The 15610-nt window shown below is 42.8% G+C and overlaps 2 protein-coding genes and 1 non-coding gene across 7 annotated transcripts; 1 reads left to right on the forward strand and 2 right to left on the reverse strand.

The window, feature by feature from the left end:
* Window positions 1-9: 9 nt before the first annotated feature.
* Window positions 10-6746, forward strand: LOC113030099 (uncharacterized). Of its 5 annotated transcripts, none has more exons than XM_026181221.1 (6): window positions 10-1432; window positions 1681-1740; window positions 2608-2739; window positions 3889-4035; window positions 5575-5629; window positions 6243-6746. In XM_026181221.1, exons 1-6 carry the CDS (start codon window positions 1268-1270, stop codon window positions 6350-6352), a joined length of 669 nt encoding a protein of 222 aa, XP_026037006.1. In that variant the 5' UTR covers window positions 10-1267; the 3' UTR covers window positions 6353-6746. The 5 variants fall into 5 exon arrangements, with proteins under 5 accessions (XP_026037006.1, XP_026037013.1, XP_026037039.1 ...); XM_026181228.1 differs by having other exon boundaries at window positions 6246-6746; XM_026181254.1 differs by having other exon boundaries at window positions 5575-5679; window positions 6246-6302.
* A 1977-nt stretch (window positions 6747-8723) lies between these two features.
* rab33ba (RAB33B, member RAS oncogene family a) lies at window positions 8724-13899 on the reverse strand. Its single transcript, XM_026181179.1, has 2 exons — window positions 13170-13899; window positions 8724-10493 (listed from the first exon to the last, which is right to left on the reverse strand). Exons 1-2 carry the CDS (start codon window positions 13395-13397, stop codon window positions 9999-10001), a joined length of 723 nt encoding a protein of 240 aa, XP_026036964.1. The 5' UTR covers window positions 13398-13899; the 3' UTR covers window positions 8724-9998.
* On the reverse strand, window positions 13840-13911 carry trnam-cau (transfer RNA methionine (anticodon CAU)). Its single transcript has one exon. It is a non-coding gene; the product is annotated as a tRNA-Met (tRNA).
* Between the last annotated feature and the right edge of the window lie 1699 nt (window positions 13912-15610).

Raw genomic sequence — 15610 nt, forward strand, 5'->3', positions numbered from 1 at the left:
TTGTTTTAATTTTTAATTGGTAGAATCTCCTGTAGCAGCAACGACCCCCATAACATCGCTGCTGATTTATAAAACGATGAGGACAGACTATTGACGAGTTCTCATCCTCTCTTTACCCATGTGCTCATTATCCTGTGTCCTGATTTATCACATCAGCCAAAACAGCGCTATCATTAATATTTTAATGTTTACAAAAACACAAATACAGTCACTGAAGAAAACAAGTTTTCACCGCTCTGGTTTCAGATGTCCAGGAGGCTACTTGGTAAACATGAAAGTAAATCTTGGCTTCCATATTTTTATTCCTTGACTCTAGCTTTGTGTGATTCACAGTTTACTTGCGTACTTGTAATAAGAGCCGTGTGCCGGACATCATACAGGTGCACGAATAGAAAGACTGTTTGGATCCTAAAGGTTTGGTTCGTGTGGATTAGGTGTAGATATCACAAAGAAAATCATGATCAAGATCTTAAAGATAACCTGTAAACACACACTCACGGTGTACAAGAACAGCTTCTTACTGCAGCAAAACAATGTTTTGTAAACTTCTCCATAAAGCTACTTGTGCAATAACCATTAACCTGACAGAGATGAGAGATGGATCAAAATGTTGTCTAAATCGGGAAAGTCTGGGGGCTCCAAAGCAAGTTTTATTTCAGGGAAAAGCCTAGCTTCTTCTATGCAACGTGTCTTATCGATTTAATTGATTATCGTGGCTCAAAAGTCCACACAGTTGAGAGGATCGCTGTTTTCAGAGTCCATCCATTTTCGTTCCTGGTTTTGCCCATCGTTGTGCAGCTTAGGAGACCGGGCCGGTCGCAGGGCTGAAAGTCTTTGGACCGTGGAGAGCACGGACACTCCACGCCGAAAGGACCGGGCTGGATTTAAGGTCAGGAGCTTCCACAGTGTGCGTGTTAAACCTGCAGTGAGGGTGGGGCTTGGCTGCCCACGGTCCAGACTCTGGACTCGGAAATCCCTTCCTGCTCTCCACCTGCCGCCGGGCACAGGTTAATGGATAAACTTCCTACCTGCTGAACCAACATCGAGATCCGTCGAGTGCCCGGAAGATTCACTTTACCCGATAAAAGGGCCGTCGGACGAGAACAACAACGACACAGGTGTCGGTAGCGGGACTCATGTTTCTGAAAGCCGCTGCGAGCATCAAAGTAACTTCAGGTTTCCACCGTCGAGCAGCTCCACTTTTCTTCTGACCAGAGTTGGCACACGAAGGACTTCAGGGTGCTTTGCGTCGGGTTAGCACCCGGACATGGACCGGTACAGGTACTTTATTTTTAACCAGAAGGGCGTGCTCGGCCTCGGTATCCTCCAGGTGGCTTGTGCTGGTCTCTGTGTGGTCTGCGGGCTCATGGACGCTGTTTTTCGCAAGGACACTCCGCTGAGTACCACCAGGACGCCGCTGTGGGGAGGACTGGTGAGACTAACGGGCATTCAGTATAACACAAACCCGCAGGACACCTGCCTGTTCGGGTATAAAACTAAACGGGTTTCGTCACTTAGATCTCCCGCTAGGATCCTTGTTTTGTCATCACTTTTCTTCTTTTGACCAAAGCTTTAGGCAACGAGTCTAGCGTTCTCTCCGTGAGAAATACACGGAGGATTTCCGCGTGAACAGTGTTAAAGACTTTCTCCCTGCATTTTAAACTGTGTCACTTTCTTTAGATCATGGCCTCTCCAGGTGTGCTGGCGCTGTTTGCCTCCCAGAGGAAGAACCCAGTACTGGTCAGTGTGATGGTTGCCATTTATTCTTGACTGATAACATCAGCAGGACTTTTAGAATGAATGACCGTGTCCGTTTCTCTGGAAAACAAGCAAACAAAAATAACAAGTAACACAACTAACAAGAAAATAAAAATAAAAAGATTCCGCAAAGTAGGAGGAGTAAATTCAGAGTTGTACTTTAGTTAAGGTGTTGGTGCATCTCTCACATTCGCATTAAAGGCCAACCATGCACCTTTGCTGAACTCATCTGTTATTTGATGCCTGGCCACCATTGTTATGTTTGTCCCCCACACTGCACTCTGAGCACTACAGCCAGTGAAACTTCACACAGATACAAGTGTGTGATGGGTGTTACTTCAGCAGCCCTGTCACAATAAAGAACCGTTTAAGGACCTCTGGTTAAAACTTGGATTTGGGCCTTTCCTCACCTGCCAACCTGCTAATGTTTACATATTAAATCTGCCACCAGCAGGTTCCTGTTCAGTCCATCAACAGGGCTTTGGACTAAAAATAAATTATTTGGATTATGATGGTCAAGGATGCAAGGGACCAGGCGAGGTAGATGCAGATGGTCCAGTGTGGAAGAAGAAAGTTTATGATGTACTTAATTTATTTTCCTCTTCAGACAACATGTTCTCTAATCGAACTCTAACAAACCGATACCCCGCCCTACACCTAATTCTAAACCAATACAAAACTCATACAGCTCTTTGGAGCGCTGTAAGAACCAGCCAGACTGTATTCACTTTCTAAAAATGTCCTTTCTCCAATGGTTTGAAACTCAAACTTGGCTTCATTAAAAGGTAGTCGTACACACATAAGCACAGAGTCCTCTTTCTTTGGCTGAACTTGTGTGTCTGTCCTCAGGTGAGTGTGATGGTGGTGGCCTCAGGCCTGTCTGTTTTGGCCGCAATCATCATATCAAGTTACTCCTGTCTGACCCTCACCTATGGGCAGGAGGATAAAGAGGTCTTCCATCACCACAACAGTCCTGAAGTGGTAACCTGCACACACACAATCACTGTTTTAATCAGTGACTCATTTCTTGACGAAGTCAGTTGTAGTAAATAAGACCTGGTTGCATTTCATCAAGAACTAACAGGTCCTGCTGTTGTGAATGACCAGCTTGAGGTGCTTTTACACAACGAGTTTCAGGAACTTTAACTTCTCAAGATCATCTGCAGGGGTAAAGTGGTTGAAACATTCAGGAAAATACGTTCAATCCCTGTCTGCTCCAGTCTGCATGCCAAATATCCTTTGGGAAGATACTGACCCCAGGTTGCTCTCCAGTACATCCATCGGAGTGTGAATGTGTGTGAATGTTAGATAAGAAGTGCTTGTGCAAATGGGTGAATGAGGCAAGTTGCTTTGAGTGCTCAGAGTAGAAAGTGTTATAGGAACAGGTCCATTTATCATGTTCCGGAGGTCTCCAATTATTTTAGATGTGACACTGGTCACCTGCATCTCCTGCACAGTTACTTGTGCAGGAACCTAGCATAACCTTTCTGAATGTCCTGACACATTAATGTTGTTCAGCAAACAAACGAATCAAATTCCATGTTTGGGGTTTTTTGTTGTTGTTGTTTTTCTGTTCCTCTGAGTGGGTTGATGATTTACATATTTACCAGCAGCTCATGTTAGCATGCCTTTAAGCTCACATCTTCCAACAATGTCAGAGGCGTCCTATTGGAGAGGGAAACCTTGCTATGCGCTCTCCTGATGTGATCTTGACTCACATCAGCAGCACTTCTGGCCAGCTGTTTCGCAGTAGTGCAGACACTAGGATGAAGCATGGATGTGTGAGTTGGTGTTGCTGCTAAGGATGTGGGACGTCAGTGCTGCCTGTCTGTCACATCCTGATGTTTTTTATATGCCCTCCTTTGTACGACTCTATATATGCAGACTTATCCACAGTTCATGGAAGTTGATTACACACAAACATGTCTTGTGGCTTTCCAGTTTTGTTTTGTTTTTGGGTAGTTTGCTGAAATGTGTAACAAAAATGTCCAACACATGGAGGGATAAATAAATGTGCAGCTTTTTGTTTCGGTGCTGGTGTTTTAGAGAGATAATTTCACTCTGATCTCCCCCCATTTCTTTATTACACACACACTTCATGGCTGTAACATTGTTCGTCTCCCTGCACAGACGTTTGTGCTTCATCGGATGGTGAAAGGTGCCAACGCCACCATCCTGCTAACCTGCGCCATCAGCCTGGTTTTCTCCTCTGTCATCGGCTACATGGGCTGTCGCAGCATCCCCTTGTGTGCCTGCTATGATGCCAGAACTGGACTGGTAAGGACAGCATAGTAAAAAATCACAACATGTTTTCATCTCAAATTATTTATTTAGAATGAACAAAAAACACAAAGGTCAAATTTACTCTAATGTGCTGTAATTGTAAGGAACAAGAACCCTGAAAGTCATGATTTCATTTGAAAACGCTAAGATTAAAGCAACATGATAACCCTCACATTAAAATATGAGTAACAGTGTATTTCAGAGGAAGACGACTCTGGTTTTTAACTAAAGAAAAACATGAACTAATAACACGTGCAGAATGTTTTTATGTTGCAAACATACTTGGACAAAGACACGGGTCAGGACTAAATGTGTTTGCCACACAGATTTAAACAAAAAAAGAAGCTACCTATGGTTGTTTTCGTAGGATTGTCCACATTCACTAAGGAGCTGCTAACATTAGCCTAAAATATTAGTTACAGCTTGCTAGTTCCAGCATAGCTCCGCATGTTTCCAGACTAGATGCTGCAGATTTTGGTCCATACTGACAGTTGCAGCAGTTGCTATAGATTTGCCATTTGCACATCCCTGATGCAAATCTCCCACTCTGCCACATCCCTGTAATGGATTGAGGTGTGGTGACTGTGGAGGTGATTTGAGTGCAGCGAACTCGGTGTTACTGAGCTGTTTGAGATGAGCTTTGTGACGCTGTGCAGCCATCAGAAGATGAGCACACTGAAAGACGACATGGTCAGCTTCATTTATAACGAGTCTCCAAAAGTGTCTCCACCATTACAAGTGGCACCAGCATCCTGAGGAGCAGCTGAAAGCCAGGATGGAGCCGTGCGCAGTTGATAACATTTTGGTGAGTCACTGTGACCTGATCGGCTCATAGGAGCAGCACCCAACGGCGTCTTCTGCTTTAGCCCGTTTGATTCAAAGTTCAACAAGGCTGTGCTTTCTGAGATTCTCTTCGCCACACCTTGGTCATAACGGGTGCTTATTTGAGTTCACGTTGCATCAGTGTCAGATTGAAATAGTCTGGCTCTGATCTCTGGCATCAACAGGGAAGTGCAGCACACTATACATTTACATCAAAAGGGCTTTGGACAGGCGTACCTAATGAAGCGGATCCTAAATGTTTGCAGGAAAATGGCCCAGCTGTTTGAGCTGGTTTATTGATTGTGCGATATCAGCAAGCGCTCTCTGATTAGTTTAACGTCTCATTACAAAGTGCTGTGAATTTCCCAACTGTGGGACTAATAAAGCCTATCTTATCTTACGCGTCTTATGATTATTTTCAAAATGATGGTTCCAGTTGGAGTAAACAAGGCAATTAAGGCCAGATATGATTAAGGGTGGGCGTTGTGGTTGTCAGGTTGCTGCCATATAAGTCCAGCGTGTCTTCATTTCTTAGTTGGGTCCACCCCTTGGTTCTCATGTCCAGTTTCCTAAAACCAAGCTGGTGACGTCTTTAAAAAAACCCTTTACTAACCAGTGTGACATAATCACAGTGGGGTTCTCACGAGGCCACACCTGGATGTTCTGTTTTCACTTCAGTTTGTTCACAATGTGTCGTGTGTGTGTTTTCAGGAGAGCCTGGTTCCTCAGTGTGATCCCGGGGACACGGAGATGTGCACTTTGCAGAGTAAGCTTTAAATGTGGATCCTGTGTTAGGAAATTTTCTCAATAATCAAGGTGAACCCAGCATATAACATTTTAATGTGGTGGATTTAGGTTAAGTGTGTGTTGGTGTTTTATCACCAAACAATGATAACAAAGAAAGAAATTTCAGACACTACTCAGGAAATCTCACCATGAAGCCTCTGACAGAGAATGAGACAATCATGTACAATGAAGCAGCAGGTTCAAAGGTCACGGGGGCATCCACATTAGTGTGCTGCTCTGTCAGGTTTGTGTAGCAGTGTGCCTGATTGGTCTCTAGTGGTAAAAGGAAGTAGCATGAGCACTCTTCCTCTGAAACATATTCATTAATCTTTTTTCTTGTACTTGTCACATGAAGCATTGTGGGAGGGGCTTGAATCTAATCTGCAAAACAACAGCATCGTTTTTCTGATGCCAAACAACATAGGCTGAGCGGGCCACCATTATGATCCAGAGACTTCTAATAAACGTCCCACCCATTAACTAGTCGCGCCTTTATGCACCACAAACTCAGGGGACCTAAGTCTCGCCCGTGTTTCTGTTTTTTGTTGTCCAACTCTCAGCAGTCCTGTAATGAAGTTCTCATGTGTGTCCAGCAGGAGGAGACAACAGGCTGTTTAACTCTCCAGCTCAAACGACTCACAAAGACGATCCAGAAGAAGAGGAGGGTTCCTCCAACCTGCCCCCATACAGCAGACTGACCTGACACCATGCCTGTTGGGGACTTCATACTCCTGCTTGCTTCCTTCTGACTGCAGGTTCATTATATTTAAAGCTAAAGTCTATGGGTTTACTTCTGAGCACAGGCAGAGGCGGAATTACATAATTCAAGTGAAGCTCAAGATGCCAAGTCTTGAAAAACAGGACTTTTTACAGATCTGTTGGAGAGACACGAATTGTTGCGCTGTGGGAGTTTCTTTTGGTTAATGGCCTCACAATTCCACAGTCAGACTCATTTAAACTTGCCAAAGCCTGAACACCTGTGTGTGCGTCGTGTCAGTACTTTCATGTTTAATTCTTTTTACGCTGTGTGAATGACTTTTGCTCTGACTTAATATATTTGATATGTATGCATTAAATACAAATTGGACTGAACTGTTGGAGAGCTGAAACATTATTGCACATAAAACCACAGAATCTCCCTTTTTCTCCACCAGTTTAATGGATTTAATTCATTTCTTTCGGCCCATTTACAGTAAGATATACAGCAATCCTGTCTTGCATCTTTAAAGAACAAAAGTAAACCAAAGGAAGTTACAGTAGAGCCCAGTGTGAAGGCGGACTTGGAATGAAAACAAAGGACACTTTGCGAACAGAAAAAAGCAGCCGAGCCCACAACAATTAAAACCCACGCAGTGCCCACCCCCCCATTCCAGTCACATCACTGACAGGCTCCACAGATGCTTGGGCTGTGAACAGCAAGTCCTGAGAGAAAGTGGTGTTTTCATTTACTGTGTGTCTCTAGTGTACCAGCTGTGGTCAGACATGCACAAACTGACACAAAGCCACAAAATGACTCTATGGACACCAGCAAAGGGGCCGTCGCTGCTTGTGGACGGAATGATGGCATTTATTGTAGAATGCTACCAGACATGCTTAGTATTATATCACAAGCTTATGTGTAATCTAAGTAGCGGATGTAGACATTACTCCACATGTTAAGACACCTGAGCGACGCACTATGAAGTAGGGAAATCCAAGGTCAGCGCAATGTCTGCAATAACAATTTGCCTGATAGTTAATTTTCCCTTTTTTGTAAAGAAAAAACTATTTAAAACTTGAGTCCCGGGTATTTAACCCTTTGATGAACTGTCCTCTTGGAGGTGGTTCCAGAGCAGATTCACATCTCTAGGTCACGCTAGCCAAGGTGTCAATCCTTCATCAGGTGTCCCGCAAAGGTTCCCGTTTGACTGACTGAGCACATTCCTTATATGTCATTGCTCCTGAATTACAGACAAGATTAGGAATTGGAAAAGCAATAGCGCCATATTTTTGTGGGGCATCTTAGAACATTAGCATCAATCTAAAATGTTTCAAAAAGCCAAAGGTTTTTCAAGATTTATCGATATCTTAACAAAAATGTATTTAAATTTATTTATTAAGCTATAGGTCCTGTTACATTTTATATTCCTGGCAACTTCTGCAATGCCACAATCTCAGTGTTCATCAGCAGGGTATTTAGTCCCAGTTTTTATGTTATAGGAAAACTACAGATCTTGTTTCAGGAAGCAAATCCATTCAAAAACAAAAACCTGGAGAAAAGAGAGTGAAACAGTGCTAGCTCTTTTCAGACTGTGGTACTCTATTGCAGTATACAAAGGTTCATTTAAAGGCCTAATAATAACAACTGCTGCACACAGACTGTACATACATAGTGAAACAAAAACAGAGGAAATTAGCAAACTAGATTAGCAGCTAGATGGTAGCCATGATTTCCTGGATATTTTAGCTCCAATTATGAGGAGCTATATTAAGGCCTGACATGAAAAAGACTTGATCATTTCCTCACCTTTTATTGGCACAATGTTTCAGTAAAGGTGCGAAAGATAATACCATTTGTTAACTGTCCGCTAATGCTAATGCTACGTTTACAAACAATTTATTAGCAAAGATTTTGCTCAAAAAACAAATTTGAGTTGTCTCGTAATTATGTGGATGGTTTTGTGCTTCCCTGGGACATTTATCAGGACATTAAGTACCAAGTATATCTACTGGTAGCTGTGGTTAGCAATGACTGTACATGCACTGAAAACACCTTAGCAGTTTCCCCCACTGTTAGGAGGAACAGGAAGTGGATTAATATCGTTTTCTCTGAAGCAGCTTCAGCTGTAAAAATAAAAGTGAGCTGACACAGACGGGAGTGGTTCACTAGGTGCGATGCCAGTAGCAGACATCACGGCATGAACTTGATGTTGAATCTTTTTGTTTGGCTGGAAAAGATGTGATGAATTGGTCATAATGGACACATGATTGTTGTACATGCTCCCAGACCCTGCTGTGGTTTGAGGTTGTCCTAATAATTGACAAATAGCTAAAATTTGCCTTTAACTTTACGATACCACTCTGTAAAACTGTCATTGAAGTAATCATACTTCTTTACTTTCCATCTACTCTTAATATTAAACAAACTTCACTTCGGCATAATAATAAAGTTCATATAGTAGGAGGAAAAAGAAAGGTTGTCCATAACTCAATGAATCAGCCCAAAACCGAGTGGAAAAAACTCCACTTTTTCTATAAAAAGTCAATAATGTGGATATTGTTCCCTCCATGCATTTCATTCCAATTTAGTATTTCAGTGAACTCGTTATGACTAAGTTACACACAGAATATTAATATAAGTGGACAATTTTTTGATCACTGGAGTAAAAGCAACAGGATTTAAAGGCACCCTGTGAAGTTTTCAACTCATAGTTGTAGCCACTGTTTTTAACGGTCTGCACACTCTGCTAGCACGCGCCCGTTTCTGCTTCTTATAATTAACTTTAGCATTAATGGTGATAACAAGCTAAGAAAGCAAGCAGTTCAGCAAAAACACCCTCAGCTTCTGGAGGGCGACCAATCAGAAGAAAGTGTATGAACAGAGGGGATACACTGGAAATTCAAAGTCCCAGGAATAAAGAATTAAATGTAGTGTTACTTGAGAAAAGTTAGTCTGATGGTGTCCCAGAATAGAAACATAGACCGTGGACTGGGAAGACCAGATCCCATGTGAAATATTCAGAATACTGCATCTGCATATTCACACTCAACATAAACAAAGAGTGAAAATACTATTTAGATGCAAACTTCACATGGAGCCTTTGATGAGACAACTAAAACCAGCCACCTGTGGAGTGTTACACCCACGAGGGGGGCAGAGATAACATGACCAACACCTTTAAGATAATGCAGTCTACAAACATTATAATACCACAGTGACACCGCTCTTCTAACATACAGTCTAATTAAACGGCATGTAGTGCATTACTTTGTAAAGTGCTCTGTTATTTTGACCCTACATATCTGCCTCTACTGAAGGAGTTAAACGAATAATTACTGATTTAATATCAGATTTTTGGCCCCAGTTTTCCAATCATTCATTGGCACAGTTCATTTCCGTGAACCCTGCCAATCCTAGACAGTCACATACTGCCTCAAATGGTTATAAGTCAGTTAAGCACAAGCAGTGAACTAATATATCCTCTACTGGAAACATTCATCTGTTGTTCTGATTGTGAAGCCATTTTTTAAGAACAATTTTCTCTTTTTTGACATCCGTTCTTCGCTCTGCCCCGTCTGCCTCCAACCTCATCAGCCATCAGCCACCTTGGGCCGAGCTCGTCTCCTTCTATCCTCTCCGTTAGCCTATCTCAGCAGCTGGTGCAGCCCCAGCTCCTGGTCCCGTCCCCCCCATCATCCTGCCCCCTGTTTAGGTTGATGGTTCCCCCTGATGCCTCAGGGGGCTGGCTGAGCACCAGGGGCTTCTGAGACTTCAGCTTATGGGCGACTGTCATGAAAATAGCCTCGACATGGTCACTATTTCCATAGTTTCTGTCTCCTTGGCTGTTGGGATTCTTTGCAGATGTCTCAAACAGCGGCATGGAGTGGGCGTCTGCGAACTGTTGAGCCAAGTCCGTGTTTACTTGCACGGAGTCTTGGAGGTCACACTTGTTTCCGACTAAGATCCTGGGTACCTCTGTGCCCAGTGCATGCTGCTTGCACTCTTCGATCCAAGCAGGGAGGCTGTGGAAGCTGGCAGCGTTGGTGATGTCATAGACAAAGACAACAGCGTGCACGTTGCGGTAGTAGTGCTGCACCATGGACTTCCTGAAACGCTCCTGGCCTGCAGTGTCCCACAGCTGGATCTGTACGAGACAATACAGAAGTGAAATCCTGCCAGAAGACAAGCAGTGATGTCATTTACTCACAAATTACATTCATTATTATAATAAGATTATTATTATTATACCGTTTTTCTAATCTTACTGACTGCTCCAAGTGGTTTTAGTTAGAACAGTCCAAACTAGAACTGTGTTTTTATCCATATTATTGTGTCACTAAGTTCTACTGTCAGCCAAAAACCATTACAAACACAACACCGACACACTGTTTCTACATTGTTGCAGGTCTCATGATCTGTGCATCAGTATTAGAAATTAGGGAAGAGTCAGTTAGTCTTGAAATGTGGCTGTCATTGTTAATGCCAGTTAACTGAATTAACTGCCAACTGGAGATACCACAGCAGCTGTTCTTATTGTATTACTTCCTATGATGACGTATGTGTCGCTGGCACTCCTGTAGTGCAGTGCCTGCAATTGTGCAGCCACAGCAAATGAAGCCCTTTACGATCACACTTATGCAACACAGAAATCCAAATATCTGTGCAGATCATTGATGCAGCTAGCTCATTAACTGAAATACCTGGTCTAAATATGTGTTCAAAGTTCTTTCTCTTATAAAGACCCCCCCCCCCCCAAAAAAAAGGTCACATTAAGTGGTACATTGTTCTAAAGTGAGCGCAGTGGAATAGGCGAGGTTAAACATTGGCCACACAAACATACATTTGAGTGGATTTAGGAGCCATTAAAATCTTTGATAATCAAGTCATGTTTTAAATGTTGTAGGAATGTGTGGCACTTTGTAAATATTACTGAAAACAGATTCGTTTGTAAAGAGTGGCTAATGTTAGCAAAGCTAGCAACAGCAACCTTTCCTTCTTTACAGGCTCACAACTGTACAGACAAAATCAACATGGTGTGGACCAAACTGTTGAGGCAGTAGAGTGCAGTAAAAAAAATTAGAATCACAATTGACAGAACATTTTACTCAACTCGATTAACATTCTTTTATACGCTTGTCTTCCTGCATGGTCAGTGACTGTGTAATGCTTATCTATAGCCATTTTCCACTAGTACCTACTCCGGTCGGCTCGACTCGACTCTGTTGTTAGGGTTTTCCATTAGCTGGTACTACCTGGTACAAGATACCTTTTTAGTACCTTCTCGGTTGGGGTTCCATACCAGCCAGGTGGTCTGAAAATGTGACGTCAACAGACTGCATACCAAATATTGGCTAGTCAGTGGCACCACTTCTAAAACCAGATCAAAGTGAGGTTATTGTACTTGCTCCTAAAAATCTTAGAAATATGGTATCTAAGCAGGTTCTTACTCTGGATGGCATTACCTTGGCCTCCAGTAACGCTGTGAGGAACCTTGGAGTCATTTTTGACCAGGACATGTCCTTCAAACAAACTTCAAACAAATATGTAGGACTGCTTTCTTCATTGTGTGTAATATGTGCACCAACATCTCTAAAATCAGAAATATCCTGTCTCAGAGTGACGCTGAAAAACTAGCTCGTGCATTTATTACTTGCAGGCTGGACGACTGTAATTCATTATTATCAGGAAGTCCTAAAAACTCCCTGAAAAGCCTTCAGCTAATCCAAAATGCTGCAGCAAGAGTCCTGACAGGGACTAGAAAGAGAGAGCAGATTTCTCCTGTTTTGGCTTCCTGTTAAATCCAGAATTCAAAATCCTGCTCCTCACATACAAGGTCTTAAATAATCAGGCCCCATCTTATCTTAATGACCTTGTAGTAGAGTTGGATGTCTCGAGACTGGTCTTGGTCTTGAGAAAACTTTTACGTGGTCTTGGTCTTGTCTCAGTCTTGCTGTCTCAGATCGACATAGTGCTCCAATCCCTCCATATTGTGGCCAATCACATGCGAGGATATAGGATAATATCATTATGTGAAAAACAGAGAGGGTGAGAGACGCGACAGTCAAGTGGAGCGTGCGTCTGTCCTCTCGGTAAGTCTTGGTATTGGTCCTGGTTTAGGCGGTCTTGACTACAAGTCTACCTTATAGTAACATATATTTTTTAAACCTGGCAACGAGGCTTTATAAATAACAACGTGGCCCCCACATGTGACAAATAGCCATAGACTAAGCAATAGGTATATCATTGCTCAACGTCCTCCATTGTTGTGGTGTTCACAACAAATGACATCACAGGACTTTTGGCCAGTTCGTGGACGAGTTGAAAATTCCGACTTCAACTGGAAAACACTACATGATTTAAAGGAGACAGAATTTAGAAAGAAAAGATGGGCAAGAGTACTTCAATTAGATCTTCTGAATGTTGGTTTTCATTTAATATCGATTAAGTGCCCATGGCTGATGTCACGATGACTACGTCCATCGTTTATATACAGTCTGTAATCACTTGCCTACAGATGAGAACTTGTAACAAGGATTAAATAGTGCTGTTTCAAAGTGACCATCCAAATGATCCTAATGACCTGCACATCAGGGTTGGTATCCAGTGAGGTCGAAGTAAAACATGTCCCAAGTACTACAGAAGGCATTTTTTACATAGCTGCTGCAGTGGACCTGATCAGAGGCCCACTGATAAGACCTGCCACTAGCTGTCAATCACCATATAGCATAAACCGTTTTGTGTTGTCGTTGAACCTTGAAGTCCAGCCAAGACACCCTGAGGAACTGGATGTGTAACAATGAAGCTCCTCTGCAGTACACACCTTGATATTTTCGCCGTCAATCTCGACCAGTCTCTCCCTGAAGTCCACCCCGATCGTGGCCTCGGTCTTCTCGGGGAACTTGCCGGCACAAAAGCGGTAAGTGAGACAGGTCTTCCCGACCCCGGAGTCCCCGATGACGATGATTTTGAAGATGCGGGTCCTCGGCGGTGGAAGACTGGAGCTCGTCAGGGAGCTGGAGAATTCAGCTGACGACCCGCTCTCCGCCATATCACAACGAAGAGCTGGACGACTCTGGGCCCAGTGTCCACTAGCTGTCAGTTATCAGGCTCCACTGCAGCTACTGCTCGGTCTGAACTCAGGCGGTTACAGGACGAGAAGAGCAGCTGCTGCGTGAGCCATCTTTAGAAAATGTCAATGTATACACTGATCTTTGTCTCTAAACGAGCGCATCCCTGTAAACACTCCTATCCGCAGCCTACCTAGGAAGACACGTTCAACGTAGTCCAAACAACGTGGCGTCTCGCGAGATTGTATTTTACGTGAGGTTCATGTCCAGTGAGAAATAATGTAAAAATGAACTTCATATAAGAAACCTCTAATCACTAAAAAAGGACACTGAATTTAACCGGTCATCCATGAGCTGTGTGGGAAATGCATAAAGATTGGGATCACTGAATTACGTCAGAAATCTTGAAGGGACAAAAACAGATAGCAGAGGATGGTTTCGATCCATCGACCTCTGGGTTATGGGCCCAGCACGCTTCCGCTGCGCCACTCTGCTGCAGCTGAAGACAGTTGACTGTTACGTGTATTCGTTTTTTAAAAAAAGCATAAAAAAGGACTAGGTTTAATTTCCGAGTTCAGACTCCGCTTCAGGTCCCAAAGTCAAACACACACTGCGGCATCACTGAGAGTTAAAAACTGTCTAAATTCTTTCATTTTTAATAAAATGATCAGTGTGGCTGATCTTTTTATTTAATGACCATTCGAGCTCGAATGCACATTGGATGTGCTTTTGGCAGACTGAAAGCGCGGTTCGGGGCATTGTGGACATTAATCTAAATGCCCCCGCGCGATGCTTGGGTTTGTTTAGCTAAACGGCCCTAAACTGTTTCCCATTCATTCTCTATGCTAAAGCACTACGGGTGTGATATATTTTTGGCCACTACGGTCTTCCGGCGCTGTTGCGAGTTTGAGATGCGGCGGCACTTTGAAAAAATCTCCTCTTTTACGTTTCGGGAGAGAAAACAAGTAACTCAACTCTCGCAACACATCCCAACGCTCCTCATTCATTGATCAAAGGTAAGAAACGTCGTTTGAAATAAGAATAAACAAACAGAATACATTTACAGCTGTATATTACAGGTAATAGGCGTGTTGCGATTGCATTTACGAAGCATCCATCGCTCAGTTAAAGACGGTGGGAGTTTATCTGCTGTTGTAAAGTGGCACGGTAAAAAATGAATGAACGTGATCCTTAAATAAATTGCGTGTTTCATTGACGTGTTTTACTGTTAAATAAACTTTGTAGGTTTCTGACTGCTGTGACACTGACATTACTATAATGTGGTACAATTAAATAACCGATAAGTGTCTTGTTATGAGATGACATGCTAAATGACTGAACCTGCTTAAAAAATGTATTGCTTTCATCTTGTAATGGGCAGTAATCTTATCAATGCGGAAGTCTGTCTTGATATCTCTCTAACATGAGCAATGCCCACTCGTGTATGAATAAACACGATAGCTTAAATAGATATGTTGATAATCTACCAGCAATTCTTATGTGCCATGACTGCTAAGCAGTTACCACAAATTTTGCAGATAATCATTCAACCATGAAAGGTTTTTATTTACAGACAGAACAGTTTGTTATACCTGGAGGAAAAAACAATTTTATCGCAAATGTTGTCAATGTTCTTTCAAATTGTGTCTCTTTATTGTTCTCCTGCATCCTGCTGTCTAAACCAAGCAGCAAGATTATAACCTGGAATGTCTTTGTTTCTGTTTGGAATCAATTTTGTTTAATATAATTGTTTATTTTTTCACTGCATGTCAAGATGCACAAAGGTTTGTTGCGCCATACCCAGGGAAAATCTCTGTGGCGTTCCGCAAGAGGCCACTTGGATATTAAAAATGACCCCAAGCTTCAGGACAAGTCTGCACCTGTGAGGGAAGACGATGCTCTGACTGTCATCTATCAGAGAGGAGGCGATGCCTCCAACATGAAGGAAGTGCAGGGAGAGTACATCCTGCAGTTTGGAAAATATAAAGGGAAATCTTTCCGGTGGCTTCTGGAGAATGATGTCGGGTACACCATGTACCTGATCAAAGATCTCAGGAAAGAAGTGGATGCAGGGACCTCTGTGGAAGAAGGGCATGGCAAGGAGAGCTTGCATTCATTTGTACAGTATACCCTCAGCTTTGCAGAGATAAAAGCTCTTCTGGACTATGAGGCCAGCAGAGTGAGTGTTGCTGCA

This window comes from Astatotilapia calliptera, chromosome 2, assembly GCF_900246225.1.
Source record: "Astatotilapia calliptera chromosome 2, fAstCal1.2, whole genome shotgun sequence".
NCBI classification, from domain to species: Eukaryota; Metazoa; Chordata; class Actinopteri; order Cichliformes; family Cichlidae; genus Astatotilapia; species Astatotilapia calliptera.

Coding starts and splice junctions, on each gene's coding strand:
- LOC113030099 (XM_026181221.1), top strand. CDS start 1,268: ATGGACCGGTACAGGTACTTTATTTTTAACCAGAAGGGCGTGCTCGGC. Junction 1,741..2,607: donor AGAGGAAGAACCCAGTACTG/GTCAGTGTGATG, acceptor GTCTGTCCTCAG/GTGAGTGTGATGGTGGTGGC. Junction 2,740..3,888: donor ACCACAACAGTCCTGAAGTG/GTAACCTGCACA, acceptor CTCCCTGCACAG/ACGTTTGTGCTTCATCGGAT.
- rab33ba (XM_026181179.1), bottom strand. CDS start 13,397: ATGGCGGAGAGCGGGTCGTCAGCTGAATTCTCCAGCTCCCTGACGAGC. Junction 10,494..13,169: donor TTGACGGCGAAAATATCAAG/GTGTGTACTGCA, acceptor TGTCTCGTACAG/ATCCAGCTGTGGGACACTGC.